The 20,793-nt window shown below is 34.3% G+C and overlaps 1 protein-coding gene and 1 long non-coding RNA gene across 10 annotated transcripts in view; both read right to left on the bottom strand.

The window, feature by feature from the left end:
- LOC143253709 (uncharacterized) overlaps positions 1-20,793 on the bottom strand; it is a 397,296-nt gene that overhangs the window by 136,801 nt on the left and 239,702 nt on the right. The gene's annotated exons all lie outside the window — the stretch shown is intronic.
- The window catches only part of LOC143253698 (uncharacterized), an 82,786-nt gene that overhangs the window by 56,048 nt on the left and 5,945 nt on the right, over positions 1-20,793 (bottom strand). For all 7 annotated transcript variants that reach the window (XM_076507969.1, XM_076507968.1, XM_076507973.1 and 4 more), the window contains exon 2: positions 17,571-17,702. In XM_076507969.1, the coding sequence (XP_076364084.1) occupies positions 17,571-17,702 (132 nt within the window). The remainder of the gene's footprint in view (positions 1-17,570; positions 17,703-20,793) is intronic.

Genomic DNA, 20,793 nt, shown 5'->3' on the forward strand with positions numbered 1-20,793 from the left:
TTTATCTGTAAAATTCACCTTTAAGGTAGGTTGGAAAACATTCAGGCACTCGGACTGAGGTTTCATTCTTAAAAATAATTACGTCTACAATAATAGTTGAACCATACAATTACTGTTTATGTATTCCCTAAGTAAGGTATATCTATTATTACTCTATTGTTACTTTTATTAACAGTTTGATAAACTGTTTAACATATTTTATTAATTTTATTTCTTTTACCTTTGTACTTTATTTATAAATATTAGTTTATGTTCTTAGCTTAGTATATAAATTTAAGACTAACATGAATTTTTTAAGCTGACTGAGCCTGGCGAGATATTACTCGGATTATGGCTAACAATATTGTTATAAATAGGGAATTCGAGACAAGAAAAATGTATTGATATTAATTAAAGTTAATATTAGTGAAGCGATTGTAAAAGTGATTAATATACGAACTTAGGAGAAACGCACATTTCTCAAGCTGCACGAATGTCGTGAAGTAATATTTGAATTACGGCCAAAAATATCGTTATAAGTTTTGAATTAGTGACATGTGAAAATTCTGTTAATATTTATTAAAGTTAATATTAATGTAGCGGAAATTTACGTGAAAAAGCTTATTGTTACGTCAGTTAGAAAAAACAAAGGATTCGAGTTAATAAATGTTTAGAAATTATTATGAAACGATTCTTTCGAGCTGGAAAGTTCTGGATTTATACAGATAGGAGAAGAGGCAGGATGAGTTAAAATCTTGAAGCAAACTACCTCCTTCTCCAGACTCGTACAAGTTGGATGTTTTTGTCTTTCATTTGTTTGTTCCACAATTTTGTGCATAACTACATATAACCGTTCCTATTTTTTAATTGATAGACTTATGCCTTTGCAGTAAGGAAGGTGAATCTTAAATCTTCAGATTTTCATCCCGTTCATGCGAATTACTAAGCCACACCTGGTCCTGTTTGTAAGATGAAGGTTCCTGTTTCAAACATGAAGGCAAATAAATTCAAAACAACTTTAATAAGACTTTGTTTTTCCTTCAGTAGTGATTTGGGAATTAAGTTAATCCATATTTTTGGTTCTGATCAACCTAAGAACGAGTAACGCTATGTGCTTAAGTAACTAACACAGCTTGCCCATCTTGTACTCTTTCTTTAACATCAAGTTTTAACTGTATAACTGTTATTATGGTCAAGTGTTAGCTTGGTAGTTATTATTTGTTCTACTCGTATATAGGATTTTCAAGAAACCCAAGAAAAGAGAGCAAACTAAAAATGTCTGGTTTAATGCTAAATAAATAATTCACTTCGTTGTGCGTAAACAACAGAGCTTTACAACCCTTAATCTCAAACATCTGCGTATAGATAAGGTTTCGAGAACGTTCTGACGTCAAGAGGTTTATATGGAAATTATTACTGTTCCGTTCTCAGCTAGTTCGTGGGTTCTCCAGAGCTGTTTTGTTTCGTAAAAAAGTTCAGTGCTTTACGTTTTGGCATACTAATTGCGAACGACCAATGCAAATACTCCTTAAACATAGAAAATAAAATATTAAAGATAATTTACAATGGCTGCACTTCAGACAGAATGTTTTGTTTCAAAGTCAGCTGTCATCAGAAGGTATCGAAAATAAATTATGATCCTATCTTAAGCCTATTACACCCCACTCTGTATACCAAACAGTCTGTAATAATTTAAAATGTATGTAGTATTTTGTTTTTCCACGAAGACTTGCCACGGCTCTGTCTTCCTATGCCTCCCCCCAATCCAAATATATTAAAACTTCACTAGCGGTACTGTTTCTGATCTTTTTTGAGGGATGGGATACCAACCACATCAGTACTTTTAATGTTAAACGATACTGCGAAACATCAGCTGATGTGACGTACTTAATAGCCATCATATTTCGTAGGATCTTTAACGATAACAGCAATCTTCGTCTACCAAATGCTTCACCCCCATTTGTGGAAACTCTTTATGAGAACGGTGAAACTGGTTTCTCCATTATCAAGGATTCCAAGTCTAATGAATATAATGTATGATCATCAAACTTTTCATTGCTGAAGAGTCAATGAAGAAACTTGAACGTAAACCATACATCCTGGCAGTTTCCACAGGACCTACTGAACGTAGATGTTAGCGTCCAAAGCCAATACACCAATCCATAAAATTTCTTGGAAATGAATCGGGGACTTCAAGGTACTGGTAATACAGATCTAATATTTAGATGTTAAATGTTTTCCTGGTGGCGTTCCACTGCATTATAGTGTGATTAATACGTTTAACTCATTTCACAATCGTTTCTTATTAATTTTAAACCTATTCAATGCTTTACTTCTATTTCCATCCAATACATCAAATTTTTTTTTATTTGATAGTTTATTGAGACAACATGTTTTTTTCAAATTCGAATGTCTTTAGTAGTATCACATCTTCCTCTTGAGACAATGTTTTTCAAATTCGAATGTCTTTACTAGTATCACATCTTCCTCTTGAGACGTGTTTTTTAAATTCGAATGTCTTTACTAGTATCACATCTTCCTCTTGAGACAATGTTTTTCAAATTCGAATGTCTTTACTAGTATCACACCTTCTTCTTGAGACGTGTTTTTTAAATTCGAATGTCTTTACTAGTATCACATCTTCCTCTTGAGACAATGTTTTTCAAATTCGAATGTCTTTACTAGTATCACACCTTCTTCTTGAGACAACGTGTTTTTTAAATTCGAATGTCTTTACTAGTATCACATCTTCCTCTTGAGACAATGTTTTTCAAATTCGAATGTCTTTACTAGTATCACATCTTCCTCTTGAGACGTGTTTTTTAAATTCGAATGTCTTTACTAGTATCACATCTTCCTCTTGAGACAATGTTTTTCAAATTCGAATGTCTTTACTAGTATCACATCTTCCTCTTGAGACAACGTGTTTTTTAAATTCGAATGTCTTTACTAGTATCACACCTTCTTCTTGAGACAACGTGTTTTTTTAAATTCGAATGTCTTTACTAGTATCACATCTTACTCCTGAGAGAACGTGTTTTCTTAAATTCGAATGTCTTTACTAGTATCACACCTTCCTCCCTCCGTCCCCCTCACATTTATTTAATTATTTCGTCCTTCAGCGACTAAGTATTGCATCAGTACTATATCTCCTACACCTGTAAGTTTGGCTGAATTCGTATCACAACTTTTAATCACTACTTTATACAAGAAACTCCTATGAAAAATCTATTATCTTAATATTTGTATGAAATCATGAGATTTAATTCTGTTTATAGGCCCAACATGGCCGGGTGGTTGAGGTGCTCTACTCGTAATCTAAGGGTCGCGGGTTCGAATATCAATAACACCAAACATGCTTGTCCTTTCTGCCGTGGGGGCATTATTATGTTACGATCAATCACACTATTCGTTGGTAAAAGAGTATCCAAAAGTTGGCGGTGGGTTGTGATGACTAGCTGCCTTCCCTCTGTTAAGTTAGGAAAGGCTAGCGCAGATAGCCCTCGTGTAGCTTTACGCGAAATTAAAAAATAAACAAACCTTTTTCAAACTCACTAATTATTTTGTCTTTATCAAGAATTATCTAAAAAGATATAACCGCACGTCTTTCTTGGAGGTTCTCAGGTTGTCACTTTTTCTCCAAAAATCACAAGTTAAGCTGTTGTCTGTCTTCAAAGTCACGAAAGAAAACAAACAAACGAACATCTAGTGTCACCAACCGTTTCCAAATTGTAATCTTTCATATCCCTCACTTCATTGAGGATCGTTGATTCGAACATTACTTGAAATTAATTATTTTTGTATTTACCAACTTAAAACAAATCGTACGGGTTCATATATACTCCTTCCCTAGTAATTGAAGGACAAGTTCTCTCATTTATTAAACTCAGTGGTAAGTTATCAAGGTAGCATTTCTTCGTTAAGAATTATCCAGATAATATCATCTCTTTCTATTGGTTGTCACCAAGAGATATTAAATCATTCTTTCACTCTTAATGGATATTTATTCACCAAAATATCAAAATGATTCAGTTAGTAGTTTGAGTTTTCAACACTTAAGTAATTGATACTTGTGAGCTCACAAACATGAACCGTATTTACTCATGATGAATGTCCACAGATGCAAAATGGTTAATTCAGAGATTGCAGCTGAGTCATTGTGCAGGATCCTGTTGAGTAATCTATTAATCAGCTGAGAAGTTTCGATCTATTGCAACCCTCGTTAGGTTTCTTTGTTTTGAAGTGAAAAGCTCCACAAAACCACCGGCATCAAAACTATTTTTAGTACTATAAGCCATCATAGATACAGAGGGTGAACGAAAACATTGTTAATTTGTTATATCTTTTATTAGATAACAGAAGAATATAAAAAAAATATGTTTATAGAAGGCATTTGACGATATGGTAGATAAGTCAGTCCAAAATCTTGTTTTATACTAAGCGTTTAATGTTATGGAATAAAACTCTGAAGCTAGCGAAGCAATAAAACAGTTCGGCCTGATAATAGTGATTAAATATCTCACTAGACTCATTTCACTAAGCCTAATAACAGTGATAAAAACCACATCCAATGTTCCATGTAGTTTTTACTCAATCGCAGCCATAGACTTAAGATATTTCCAAATTCCAGCAAAGTGACTTTTGTACTGACATCAACTGGTTAAAACGATGTCTAGTTTAATTTGGACATTTAATTCAAAATAACAGTGAATAATAGTTTTATAGTTTAAATTAGGGAACTAGCCAGGAAAGGCGCTGGCTGCGTGCCACTTTTTGTATTTAATGAAAGACTTAAATCTAATCCAAAAACATTTTTTTGAAAATAAAATAACCCAACGAAGAAAAAACAACAAAAACATCGCAAATAATTTTTATTAATCTTGCCAGATGGCATCGCTTAGTGATCGTAAGGCATCAGACTAGAACCTCATGACAATATGAGACACTGGAGAAGTGGAATTTTCATTCGACTAGAATCTTCTGACAATATAAGATGCAAGAGTGTGATTCGACTGGATCTTGTGACAATATGAGACGCAAGAGTTTGATTCGACCAGTTTTTGTGACAATATGAGACGCGAGGGTTTGATTCGACCAAATCTTGTGACAATATGAGACGCGAGGGTTTGATTTGACCAGATCTTGTGACAATATGAAACGCGAGAGTATGATTCAAGCAGAATCTCGTGACAATATGAGACGAGGGAGTTTAGGAGTCGAACAATCTATTATTACTAGGTTCACATTTGTTTTAAACCTTAGATGTACTTATCAACCTGTCTTTTAACGTTTAGAGCAAGGGTGAATCCAATAATGACAGTTATCAACCTGTATTTAATTTTTTACAACAAAAGTGAATTCAATAATGATACTTATTAACCTGTCTTTAACGTTTAGAATAAATGTGAATTCAATAATAGTACTTACACTCTTGTGCTAATTAATTGAAACAAATGGTCACTTTACAATATTTTCAGCATGGCGGCCGGTGTAGGCTCGCTGGGTCCGCTCATTTCCTTTAATAGTCATTTTTTTCACACAGACGGTGTCATTAGCTGTGTTTTGCAGCACGGTCGATCTGTATTTGGGATATATGACGAAATTTTGAGAAATATTACGTCATTCGAAATTGCGTTAGAATGGCAAAAGACCAGTCAAAAAACAACTTCTTATCAACTCAATGAAGAAAAAACGGTATTAATGGGGTCTGAAATACAAGAACTGGACGAAAGAACAATGGAGGAAAGTGTTATTCAGTGACGAGACTCATTTCTTCGTACGGGGTCAAAGAAGTCTGAATGTTTGCAGACCTCCAGGTGAGAAACTTCGAGAATCTCACATCAATAAGTTCGTAAAACATTACTTGAAGAAGATGTTTTGGGGCTTTTTCAGCTACTATGGCGTCGGAGGCTTACATATCGTAGAAGGTATGATGCGAGGACTACAGTACATCAAAGTTTTGCAGAGAAACGCCATTCCAGAATTGAAAAAGAGATTTCCAGATGGATCTGGCATTTTTAGCAAGATCTGGCTCCGTTCCACACATTGAAACTTGTAAAGAATTTTCTGACTACAACGTAAATAAAGGTGTTGGACTGGTCTGGAAATTCTCCAAATTTAAATCCTATTGAAAATCTTTGGGCGATTTGTAAAGAAAGACTTCGGAGAAAAGACTGAACTACGAAAGATAAGCTAATTGAGGCCATAATTGAGGGGTGGTACTGCGATCCAAGAATTAGTAAAGATTGCAGTCAACTCGTGGACTCGATACTAAAGCGGATTAATGATCTTCTGAAAAATAAAGGCGGTTATATCATGTATTAATTTGTGAGTAATTTTTGGATTCTCAGAAATAAAACGCAAAAAATTGAAAAAAATCGTAATTTTCCGTCTTGTTTCAATTAATTTGCACAAGAGTGTATCAACCTGTCTTTAACGGTTGTAACACGGGTGAATCCGATAATGACACTTATCAACCTGTCTTTGACGATTATATCAAGGGTGAATATAATGATGACATTTATCAACTGGCCTTAACGTTTAGAACAAGTGTTAATACAATAATGACACGTATCAACCTGCCCTTAACGTTTAGAACAAATGTGAATAAAATAGTTATACTTATCAACCTGTCTTTAACGTTTAAAACAAGTGTGAATACAATAATGACACTTATCAACCTGTCTTTAACGTTTAAAACAAGTGTGAATACAATAATGACACTTATCAACCTGTCTTTAACATTTAGAACAAGTGTGAATATAATAGTGACATTTATCAACCCGTCTTTAACGTTTATAACAAGAGTGAATCCAATGATCATACTTATCAACCTGTCTTTAACGTTTAGAACAAGTGTGAATACAATAATGACACTTTTCAACCTGTCTGACGTTTGGAACAAGGGTGAATACAATAATGACACTTTTCAACCTGTCTAACGTTTGGAACAAGGGTGTATCAATTGATGATACTTATCAACCCACCTTTAAGACTATAACTCTGAAAAATCTGTGTTGTTTTTAGTAACATGGTTCTCCTTATGAATCATTTACTTTAGCATAAACGAGTGATATCAAAGAATATAAAAAGAAGAGTTATTTCGTCGTTCCAAACCCTTTACATTGCAACTACCAGGAATATTCGATTTGAGTTTTTTCAAAATTCACTCAAACCTACTTACGCTATCTGTCCTAAAACTGTAGATTAATGTTTACAATGACATAGCTAATAATACACGTCGACCTGTTTACAGTGACATAGCTGATAATAGACATCAACCTGTTTACATGGTTGGCCAAACACGTCAACATATTTACAGCGACATAGCTGACTAAACACGTCAACCTATTTACAGCGACATAGCTGATCATACATGTAAACCTGTTTACAGTGATATAGCTGACCAAAGACGATAAAATCTTTAGTCTTAACGTTCGTAACTCATACAACCATTAGTCCATGTCGTAACACAAAGGTTGTAATAACTAGTTTACATAAATAAGAATGCCTTGAACATCTTCAATGGCATTAGACTACAGATTTAATGGGAAACAGCTCATTCGAGTGATCAGAAAATGAAAAAAAAAATATTATGCGTCATTTTGTTCTATCCTCAGTTGCATTTAATCTGCTGAGGGGTGGAAGGCTTATTTCTGAAATTTAAGACTTATGATACACATCGAAAAAATGTTGTGATAATGATAACATATTGATTATAATATTTTTTCGATGTGTGCAAAACTTTGGTTTCTTTTAAATTTACTACTTGTACGTAAATTATATAAATTTATAAAACACGAAGTGGGTTTATCACGTATGTATAAAGGTCACAAAATAAACAAGGATATTTGTTTGTTTTTTAATTTCGCGCTAACCTGGGAGCCAAAAAAAATTAGTATTTGCACAAATAAATATGTAATAAAAATTAGTTTTGATATTCGCGCAAAGCTACACGAGGGCTATCTGCACTAGCGGTCTCTAATTTTCCAGTGCACCACCAACTCTTGGGTTACTGATGTTCCCTGATGTTTAACCAATAGCTTAGAATGTTTGTTTATTTGTTTTTGAACATCCCGCAAAGCTACACGAGAGCTGTCTGTTCTAGCCGTCCCTAATTTAGCAGACTAGAGAGAAGGCAGCTAGTTATCACTATCTACCGCCAACTCTTGGCTTACTCTTTTACCAACGAATAGTAGGATTCACCAAAACAATATAACACCCCCCATGGCTGAAATGGCGAGAATATTTGGTGTAACGGGGATTTGATCCCGCGACCCTTAGATAGCGAGTCGAGTGTCCTAACCACCTAGCCATGCCAGGCCAACTTGGAAGTAAGTCAAGATAGCCATCCTTAATATTCAACCAATAGCTTAGAAGTTAAGCAACTGTTCAATAGAATCTAATGCCGCTCATATTTAACGAATTAATGGAGTTTACCGTCACTCTTATAACGCACTACCCAGCCCCAAAGTATAAAACTCACTTTTCCTTCAGCGATAGGGCGAAAACTGGTAATCCTCGAATTTACAATCCGAACAAGCTAACCACTAAGAAATGTGAATCAAACTTCTAACAACTCATATGCGATTACTATTTTTGGTTTTCTTCGTATGTCATCAAGTACAAAGCGACACAACGGGATATCTGTACCCTGCACACCACGGGTAACGAACCCCGGTTTCTAACGTTCTAAGTCCGCAGACATACCGCTATGCCATTGAAGGATGGGAAAGTTAAACTAGTCTGAGTTATTATTTCAAAAGTAATAATAAATGTACTGTTTGATGGTATTACCCCACATGTTAACAATAAAATTACGTACATGTTTTATTTGTTCATTTTCCTGATAAAGATATCACCATTAAATTTGGTGTTCATCGAAATACCCGTTTTAACCGCTCGCACCACCATACAGTAGTTTATTGTCTGTGTGTGACACTAAAATGATGTCACATAAGGGACCCTTAACGTTGCAGTTTGCGCTGTTGTGACGTTAGTAAGGCGTGCGGCATACCGTGAATCACGAAAAGAATTCTGCACTCTGTAAGCCACAACACAGCAGGACATATGAACTTGGGAAGCTAGAAATAAAAAAAATATTTGATACTCTTAATTTTGATTTTATCTTTTGTTGAAAAAGTATTTAGTATTTGGTTTGAATATCGAGCAAAGCTACATGATGGCTATCTGCGCTAGCCGTCCCTAATTTAGCAGTGTAAGACTAGAAGGAAGGCATCTGGTCATCACTACTCACAGCCAATTCAGGGACTACTCTTTTACCAACGAATAGTCGGATTGACCGTTACACTATAACGCCTCAACGGTTTGAAAGAGCGAGCGTGTTTGATGTGACGTGGATTTGAACCCGCGACCCTCAGATTTACCACCTGGCCATTCCGGGTCCACGTTGAAAAAGAACATTTTCAGGGACCCTGCTGAAGTGCATGCATTATAATTATGTATTTAAAAGGCGTGTGTGTGTTTTTCTTATACGAAAGCCACATTAAGCTATCTGCTGTGTCCACCGAAGGGAATTGAACTCCTGATTTTAGCGTCGTAAGTACGTAGATTTACCACCGTCCCAGCGGGGGGGCATTTAAAAGGCAGGAAACTAAAACACTTCCACAGATACAAAAGTGTGTATGTCTCGATTGGTTGACGTTTATTGACAAAAGATAAATCAATCAACTGATTGCTGTTAGATAAACCTACCTGTTATGCGTATTTAGACTAATTGTTTAAAATTTTGCTCTTGATTGTGAGGTGAAATTTTACCTCAAGTGAAACCACGCTATTGACCAGTAGAAGAAAAGGAGATGAACAAATTAGATCTCAGCTGCGAATTAAAAATTGCCATAAACTTGTACGAATACTACAGTCCAGAACTATTAGTAAATAACTCGTTTTCTGAATCTATATGATAGGTTGAAGTGCAGGACAAAGGATTTTCTCTCCAACTTGTCCGAGATTATCCATTACTTCGTTCAAACCATCTCATTTGTGAAGCGCGAATTAGTCCATACTTCATTGGCCTTTAATATACTGAATATATTTTTTTTACTTCATTAATCTCTAATATATATTATATAGTCACCTTAAGAAGGTGAAATGTCTTTGATAATGAAAAAAAATTGAAACTAAATCTCTTTAAACAATAAGGAAAATGTTTTCTATCCAATTCAGGACACTGCCAGGTTCACGGATTTACAACACCTAAATCCGAGATTTGATTCTCTGCGATGGACACAGCACATATCCTAATTTTGCTTTTCTCTGAAAGAAACAAATAAAAACCTTCTTATTTGATGTCGGCGTCGTACACTCTTCTCGAAGGTTTGTTTGTTTGTTTTGAATTTCGCGCAAAGCTATTCGAGGGCTATCTGCGATAGCCGTCCCTAATTTAGCAATGTAAGGCCAGAGGTAAGGATTAGCTGAAATATTATAACGCCCCACGGCTGAAAGTGCAAGCATGTTTGGTGCGACGGGTATTCAAACTCGAGACCCTCAGATTACGAGTCGAACGCCTTAACCCACCAGGCCTCGAAGGTAATGGATGGAGTTTAACAAACTCGTGAACTACGTAAAGTGTGATATTTGTGGACATTGCGTCAACTCCTCTTATAATTTTCCATCCAAAATTAGTGTGTGTTTTCAGTGGTTTTCCTAAATAAGTATGACTTATGTTATAGAATTATTTTTCAAGATCTAACTTTAGAATAACTAAACATTCGTTGTTTAGATTTGGGAGATTTATTACATCATAAATAACATGATACTGTTTGTTATGACTTCACTAAATACTTTATAATCCGAACAAATAAATTATGCTGGCCGCCATTTTCGTAACAAAACTAATTCTTCATTTTTCTGTATTGACTTTAATACTGTTTTTTGTACTTCTTAAGATTCAACGATGTCCAAAGATGTATTAAAAATTTCGAACAGGGAACTACCAACCTTAAACCAAATTTTGGCTGACCACTTAAACGCCATCCCATCTATTCCATATGACTTATTTGTTGCTGTTGGTTGACAGCCAGCAGTTATTTATGTAAACCTTAAAGGAACATTAAGAGATATATATTGGGTGAAATTATAAAACTTCAAAGATACAGTCGTTAGTCTGTAGGTCGTGGGTTCGAATCCACGTTCTACCAAACATACTAATCCTTTAAGCCATAGAAGCGTTATGTGATGGTCAGTCCTGGTGTTCGTTGGTAAAAGAGTAACCTAAGAGTTGGCGGTGAGTGGTACATCACTAACTTCCTTCCCTCTAGTCTCACACTGCTACATTATGGGCAGCTAACGCAGATATTCCTCGTGTGGCTTTGCGCGAAATTCAAAGAAACAAATCATTTAAGCCATAGGGGCGTTGTGTCACAGTCAATCCCACTGTTCGTTGGTAAAAGTGTATTCCAAGAGTTGGCGGTGGGTGGTGAAAACTAGCTACGTTTCCTCTAGTCTTTTACTGCTAAATTAGGACACGGTTAGCGAAGAAAGCACTCGTTTAGCTATATGCGAAATTTAAAACAAACAAAACAAAAAACAACTACAAGAAGTGTATATTTAGATAGTGCATGGACATTGCCCTGATAGGGGCCTACGTAAGTGCGGGTCACTCTGGCTCTCGTGTAACATTTATAAATACGCTTGACAGTTGCTAATACCAATGCAAAAAGAAAGGAGGAAGAGGTCAACGAAGCCTGACCCTCCTTGGTATTTTAACACAAATACCCAAATAACGATAAGAACGAGAACAACCTTGTATCATGTCTTCATTATTTAAATTAGTTACGTAATAACACCATCTGTAAAAAATAATTCAATTGGCTTAAGATTTTATTCGGTATTACAGTCATGTTTAAGTTCAATGTACACTTGTCACCTGAAACTTTTAACATGTTTAAACTCCGGATATTATGCTGACGCAGGAACGTACGAACATGACCGACCATCTTTCCAAACTCTTAACACAACACTGTCTTATAACTCCACAGCTCGTAACGGGTGGTTTGTTAAAAATAAGAAGTTTATTTTGGAGTTAAAGCAGACAGATGATTCTTAATGGCCATAGCTGTTTTAATCAGTTCCATGAATGATCGTGAGGCTGACATTATCTGGAAAAATACCAAGATTTTGAATATCTTCAAATAGATATTCTATTGCGACTTCTTTAGATAGGTGAATAGAAAGACAGACGGAAAGTTGGATAGACTGACAGATGGACTGAGAGATAGCTTGATAGACTGGCAAAAGATAGCTAGATGGAGAGAAAGATAGACAAATAGATAGTTGGCAGAATGACATAAAGACAGATAGAAAATGGATATATTGATGGAGAAACAGACAGGTGGATAGATAGACAGAAAGATAGATTGATAAACTCAAACAGGTAGACGTTCGAGAGACAGGTAGATTAAGAGACAGATGAATAGTAGCCTGACTGATGAACAAATTAGTGTCCAGTGGAATAATACGTTTGTGATCACGAGAAACCCACTTGAAGTAAACATCTATTCTCAAGACAACTGGTATGGATATTAAAACTTCAATTAAAAATAAAGTACAGAACAACGTTTTGACCTTCTTAGGTCATTTTCAGGTTAACAAAGAAAGTTTGTTACTGTGCACTTTATTTCAATCAAAGTTTTAATACCCATACCAGCAAATACTATATTTCCACATGGATTTATCAGTTGTTATGCATATACTGAAATGTATATCGACCGCTGTCATCCGAATAGAATGAGAAGAAATAGGAATATCTTGAAGTAATTCAGTGTTACTAAATATATAGGAGATATGTTCAACTTAACCTTCACAAATAACAAGTTTGGATTTGTGGAAAAACAAACAAATATTCGTTGAATGTGGTTCTGATCAAAATAAAAACCAACAAAGGACTGCACTGGTCTCTACTAGTGATAGCGTTCATTTAAATTTTGTGGATTTTCATTGGTAGGACAAGTAAACACGGTCATCAAACACTTAAGTGGAGATTGTTTTCTCCATGGAGATGTTGGTTGAATACTTTAACAAAACAAAATAATGTATACATACTTCTATATAATACAAACTCATTTTTAAAATAATAACTTACCGTTGAAGAAGTCACTCGAAGGGTCAAGTTAATTTACAAAATTGAAACGCTGAAATCCGGGGTTACATTCCAGTAGCAGTGGACAAAGTATAGATTGCCTATGGGTAGCTTTGCGTTAAAAAAACATTTAAGAAAAGCGACATCTGGTAAAATAATAAAAGTATAATGTAAATTAAAGTATTAATCTATGTACTAATACAAACTCTACATCGACATATATCACATCATATCTAGGTATTCTCTAAGAAATACATCTGAAACAAGCAACGTTGAGATGCTTGTTTCATATGGAGGATTACTACACAAAAAATATATTATTCCTGGTACGATTTTTCTTTACTAATTAAAATACTTTTTATTGGTGTTTTAAATAAAATATCTACTTATGTTTTGAATTTGAAAAAAATCATATTTTATTTTTCCAATTACAATTCAGAGAATGCAAGTACGAAACTTCCGGGGTTCAGTACCTCCAACAAGGTTAAGAACCACTGCGCTAGACTATGTAAGAAAGTATCTCAAGGGCGAACAGAAGAAGAGATTTTTGAACCGACATTTTACGTCGGGAAAAACGGTCGTGAGAATGTTTGTGCAAATTTCTTTAAATACTGGATATAAGAGTCACACTGACAGACTATTGCTGGTATAGTTTAGAGAAAATTACTATTTAGAGAAATATTTTTGTTTTTGGTTCTGATAATTATGATGAGCTGCAAAAAAAAAATAGTCCAGTTAAGGGACAGGTCTACTTGTGGGTGCTCATGCAAACTATTTGAGAAGTCGCAATGACACCAAAAAGAATTAGTATAAGAACCCCTGTTTTTCGCCAGAAAATGAGCTCCGTGACAGAAGCCTAAGACTTGGTATTCTGCCACAAAGTCTGCTCCTCTTTTACCAACGAATAGTGGGATTGACCTGCGACCCTCAAATTACGAGTCGCACGCCTTAACACGCTTGGCCATGCCGGGTCCAAGCCAATGATAAAGTTAGTGAACTATATTTAGATAGTAATAGAAGAAACTTCGCTTTGTCAACTGAAATTTTAAAGTAACTGAATTAGCCTAAGTGGACTTTTGACAAGAGGAAGATAACTATATATTTGTGTGTGTGTGTGTGTGTGTGTGTGTTTATAATATCCTATAATGTGAAGAATTTGATGTACCAACGTTTAACTTGTTCCAAAAAATATTTTGAAAACAAGTGGTGTACGTGCTTTTCATGTACGAGGAAGTTGAGAATTTCTCAAATTAATTTTGGCGGTATCTATTGACAAATCGAATTAGCATTTTAATACACGTCTATAAGCGATTAACTCAGCTGTTAGGGAAGTTTTAAACTAGGGCTATTTAATGAAGGGTAAAGATAAACTAAATAAAACAAAACTAAGATGTACAGGAAAATTTAACATCGGAAATTAGTACAAGCTGCAAGAGTAGGCTTAATTGTTATTATAGTAATGCTAGAAGTATAAGAAATAAAATAGATGACATTAGGGCACTGGTAGAAATAAAAGATTTAGAATAACTGAAACATGGTTAAATGTACATGAGTTTGAAATACATGATCATACGTTATTTAACAGGGACAGAGTATTAAAGAAAGGGGAAGGAGTGGCTGTATATGTAAAGTGTGAGTTACATACTGTTGAAGTTGAGAATATTATGGATAATAGCAAGGAGATTGGGTTTCTGTTAGTGGATAGCAAGGGATAAAGCTTTTAGTAAGAATGTGTTACAAATCACCAGATGGAACTGATGAAATCAGGAAGAAACTTTGTAATAAGATGAAGATCTCAGCTGTTAATGAAATCAGGAAGAAACTTTGTAATAAGATGAAGATCTCAGCTGTTAATGAAATCATAATCAAGGGTAATTTTAAGTGGAGATATAATGATTGGGAAATCAAAATCCCTCAAACCATGAGGAAGAAAGATTTCTGAAAACTTTTCAAGATGGATTTCTTAACAATTCGTCAAGGAACCTACTGTAAATAATGCTATCTTAGATTATTGTTAAATTCTAATATAGAAATGGTTAAGAGGGTGTAAACTAGGAAGCACCTAGGTACAAGTGATCATTGCTGTATTATGTTTGATATTTAGCTGCATTTGGAAATAAGAAATAATGATATTTTGATTCCAAATTTTAAAAAAAGCAAATTTAAAAGAGATGTGTTGTGAATTGGACAGCTGAGTAATTTTGCGGCACTAATCAGTTGTGGAAAATGTTTAGAGATAATTTTTTTAAATATTCAAGATAAACATATTCCTTGTAGAAACAAAATGGGATCTAGAAGTAAAAAACCAGGTTGGTTCACAAAGGAAATAAGAGATAGAATCAAAGAAAAGTACCACACACTTAAGAAATATAAATTGACTGGTATTGTAGAAGATTATAGAAAATCAAGAAAGTTGGTCAAAGAAGAAATTATGATATCCAAAAGGATGTCTATAACAAAAACTTGCCTTAAAACATAAAAATTAACAGTGAGAACTTTTTAAAGTACATTATGGGTAAACAAAATGTGAGGATGGAGATAGAACCCATGAGGAATGATGAAGGAAGGCTTGTATCTGATGATTATGAAATGACTAGATTATTAGATTCTGATTTTGCTTCAGTTTTTACTGATGAAGACTTAAGCCGTATTTCACATCTTAAACAGTTGATAAATGGAAACAAGATCAAAGAGGATGGCTGCCTTAATTCTGAGCTGGTTAAAAAAAAATGGGATATTTAAAGAATGCTAAGACTCCTGTAATAGATAATACTTCACCAAGGGTTTTAAACAAGGTCAGGAATTGGATATGTGAGCCACTTGCAACATGTTTTTAAGCCCTTGAATAATGTACAAGTACCAACTGATTGGAAATTGGTTAATCTGACTCCTATCCTCAAGAGAGGTAATAGAAATTCTCCCAGTAATTGAAGGCTTGTCCGTCTTACCTCATTTGTGAGAAAAGATTTGGAATGTCTGATAAAAGATACTTTGCAAAGTAATTTAACAAGTTTAGAATTTTATTGAATAGCAACATAGTTTCACTAGGGAAAATATTGCCTTACAAATTTTTTTGTATGTTTTGAAAATGTTACTGCACATGTAGATAAGGGTAAGGGTGTAGGTGTGATATATATGGACTTACAGAAACCATTTTACAAAGTGCCATGCCCCACAGTGGCAAAGCAAAGCATTTATTGTCTTGCACCACTATAAACTGGGTTTCAATGCCTGTGGTGGGCACAGCACAGATAGCCTATTGTGTAGCTTTGTGCTTAATTCTAAAGAACAAAGGGCCACATAAAAGGTTTGTAAAGAAACTTATCTCTGCAGGAGCTTAGGATAAGTTAACTGTAAAGAACAGTGGCTGGATTCAAAAGGAGAGGTTTGATATAAATGAAGTTCAGTTAAACTAGATTAATGTTGCAAGAGGTGTACCTCAGGAATCAGACTTAGGACCTTTACTCTTTTTGACTTATGTTTATAACATTGATGAAGAAAGTCAATAAATGACTTATGTTTGCAGATGACACCAAGGTCTTGGGTGTTACTGGCTGTGAAGAGAATGCTGCTACTTTATAAAAATATTTAGCTCACATAATGAGTTGGGTGAATAAATGGCAGATGGGTTTTAATTATGATAAATTCAAAATATTGTATGCAGGTGATAATAATTTGAATTGTAGGAATAATTTGGATGGGAATAATTTTAACAATGTCATGAAAGAAAATGATCTTGTTGTAATGGCTGATCAGTCTCTTAAGCAATCCAAGCAGTGTGCTGTTGCTAATATTGGTAGGGCAAATAGTATTTTAATTTGTATCTACAGAAATACTGAATACAAGTATAAATATGTTATAATTTCATTGTGTAGGTCACTGGTTAAACTGCATTTGGAGTATTGTGTTCAGTCTTGGGCTTCTTACCCTAGAAAAGCCATGGAATTGTTGGAAATGATTTGGAAGAGGGTAACTAAAATGGTGCCTGGGATGGAGGGGTTGTCATTTGAGGAGAGATTAAGATCCTTAAAAGTTTCTCTCTCAAGAGTTAGAAGCAATCTAATTCAAATGTTTAAGATTGTAAAAGGATTTATAATGTTGATGCATCAACATTTTCATAATTAATGGTGAGAATTATAGAACTTGGTGACACAAATATAGATTTAGGAAATATAAAAGATGACAACTTTATTTTCCAGTGCATAGGAAGATATGCCAGTAAATTTGAGTGAGTTTAAAAGAAACTTGATACATATATGAATGACAAGTGATCACTAATTGATTTTAATAGTATTAATTTGGCTTAGAGGTTGGGACAGCTGAGATGGACCAACATATCTCTTGTTGTCCCTGAAACTTATGTTAACTTCTCATTATAACAACCATGCTGTTACAATTGTTATTACTAACTTCTTACTATAACAACCACACTGTGACAACTGTGGTTTTTCGTTTTACTCGTTTATTGATTTTTTAATATTATGGAACATACCTCAGTGACCATTGGTAGACCTAACAGGTACAATACGATAACCATTCCTATAGTAAATAACTTCCTTCGTGGTCTCAATACAGATGCCCATTTGTCCACAATTCCTGTTATCAGAGCTTCCACGGTGCAGAACTATGTAAAACAAAAACAGAAAAATAATAGTACACATGTTGTCATAACATAGAGATCAAAGTAACATAATAACATAGTTAGACAGATCTATATAAATTGTATACGTATATATATTTAGTGAATTAATGTTTTATGTAATAAAGTTTCAAACATACATGTTATTATCTAGTTTGATAACGTTATACTTCATCTTGTGTGAGAGGACGTTTTAAGTTGTGAGTTTCTGATATAAAAGTTTATCTCTATGAATCACTGAAGAATGGTACTTTGAAATTTCTTGTTTGTTTGTTTTGAATTTCGCATAAAGCTACTCGAGGGCTATCTGTGCTAGCCATTCCTAATTTAGCAGTGTAAGACGAGAGGAAAGACAGCTAGTCATCACCACCCACTGCCAACTCTTGGGCTACTCTTTTACCAACAAATATAGTGGAATTGACCGTCACATTATAATGCCCCCACGGCTGAAAGGGCGAGAATGTTTGGTGTGACAGGGATGTGAACCTGCGACCCTCGGTTATGAGTCACACGCCTTAACACGCTAGGCCCTCTTGAAATTTCTTACATATTACATTCCTTAACCAACGATAAACAGTTAATCAATATGTGGTTACGCATCCATTCTTTGATTTGTTAGATATAAAATAGAACATAATAATGTAAGCTCAGGTGACACATGGAACACTTGTAGCATATAAACACATGTATCAAGTAACGGTTGATGGAAATAACAATTTGAAGCTAGAACTACATTTATGTGGCAAACATACATAGCAGGTATCAACGATATAATTCATTAGTGACTTATGACAAACAAATGTTGTACATTACAAACAAAGATAGCATCTGTTAACTAGTTAGTTGGTTATTGCCATAATTAACAGGTGACACAAATGTGAAAGATTATAAAAGAATGTATTACTGATGTGTGTAACAAGTATCGGAGAAAAGTAGCTGGTTCCCGAGATAGGCACATAGGTCTAATTTCCAATAACACTAAACTGTCAGTTATTGCTAATCTTTTTCTCATAATGTTTCTCAAACTAATAAACTCACTAACTCAGTAATTAAGTGCAAACATCACAGACATACATGTGGTACATATGGTAAACAATGTATAATGTAGTACATTAGTTGATGTAGATAAGGTACATATGGTAACCAGTGGATAAAGTAGTACATTAGTTGATGCAGGTAAGGTACATATGGTAACCAATGTATGAAGTAAAATATCAATTGATGTCGGTGAGGTACATATGGTAACCAGTGTATAAAGTTGTACACTAGCTGATGTAGGTAAGTTACACATTGTAACCAGTATATAAAGTAGTACATTAGTTGATGCAGATAAGAAACATATAATAACCAGTGTATAAAGTAGTACTTTAGTTGATGTAGATAAGGTACATATGGTAACCAATAGAAACAGATGAATCAGCTTGTCTCACTGAAATGTAATTTTAATATCTTTAGTTGTCAGGTCAAAATCTGAAAGACAAGTTTCTTTCTATGTTAAGAAATGTCAAACTCTATGTTATGATAAAAACAACTTAAAAGAGCTTACTTGTGTGAAAGGAAAACTAGAATTGAATGTGGGTGGAAATAAGTTATTAATAGACTTCTAAAGCCTTCTCTAGAGAAATTTAAGCTGTAAGGCCTTAAAATATAAGAATGTATTATCTTGCATTGAACCAGATGGCACTGGCTGCCTTTTTCTTTAACATCAAAGAATTAGAAATATTTTATGTAAAACAATGTAGTTTCAATATGAACTACATTAGAATTATGTCTAATAATTTTACTAAAATGTGTTAATAAAGAACTATTCAGTATGTTATTTATAGTTTAAAATAGTTAGTGGATGGCTGGAGGTTTTAATTATGTATTATTTTGTAAAACTTAGTAAGATGAATACACTATGTATGCATGCATATTAACAATATTACTAAAGACATCTTATAAGAAGTATATGTGTTTATCTTTGAAGTTTTGTACAATTCCAGTGTATTACTGTAGCTAGCTTGCTTTAGGCCTATTACTTTTTAGTGGACTTGAACATTAAGATAAGATAACAGAAATTCATTAGGTGAACACTGTTTTCCAGTTTCTGACAAAGAGTAAATGAAGTACTTTTTTTTTGTTCATTTATTGCAACAAAATGGTATATAGATTAGGACTGTCACATGTCACTGACACCTGTCTTCAACAAGTAGATTGTAACATCACATTTACTTCCTCAAATTGCTGTATTTCTAACTTGTATTACCATTGTACTACAATTTTAAAGTTGAAAATTGAATCTATAATAATAAAAGGGCATGTCCAAAAGGAAAGAACCTAGAAATCTGACATTTTGTACACACATACTAAGTGGATTCCTGGATATTACTATTTATCCACATATATGCACATCTTTTTATGCAAAAAATTACATAGAAAAGTAATGTGTGCAAGAATGAACATCTTTTTCATGAGGATAGATTGAGTACAACCACACAGAAAAGAAGTGCTTCCTTATATTACAAATAGTTCACAGACAGACACACACACACTCATATTTAATAATGTATTTAAAGTAGAGCTCTAGAAGAGATTATAATGCACCTACTTTGCAGAAGAGCTCTGTCACACACACACCACAAACCATTGCTGAATAACACTATGTAACAATTTTTACTTTTTCTTGTTCCCGGGAAGAAAGTGTTATTTCCCAATTTCTTATGCCTAAAGTAAATGGAAAAGACCTACTTTTCTCTTCAAAGTTTGCTTTTGTGACCTGGATAATGAAATTTTCAATTTTACCCATTTTCCAGAACATTCCAGGTAGATTCAGTACTGAATAGTTGATAGAAAATTTTCTCAAACTTACAATAATTTTCAAGAAGTTTCTACAACGTTGTAGAACTTGCAAGAATTTTCTAGAATGTTGTAGAACAAGATGTGCTCTGCTTCTTCCACAATGTAACCAGTCTGTGTGAGGCAACTGGAATTACCTGTAACCCGAACGAGTGGCACCTCTTCATTGATAGCTCATCCAGAAGTCTCAAAGCTGTGCTGCTCCATCAAAGGAATAACTATCTGTCTCTTCCCCTGG

Source organism: Tachypleus tridentatus, chromosome 6, assembly GCF_004210375.1.
Source record: "Tachypleus tridentatus isolate NWPU-2018 chromosome 6, ASM421037v1, whole genome shotgun sequence".
Classification (NCBI taxonomy): domain Eukaryota; kingdom Metazoa; phylum Arthropoda; class Merostomata; order Xiphosura; family Limulidae; genus Tachypleus; species Tachypleus tridentatus.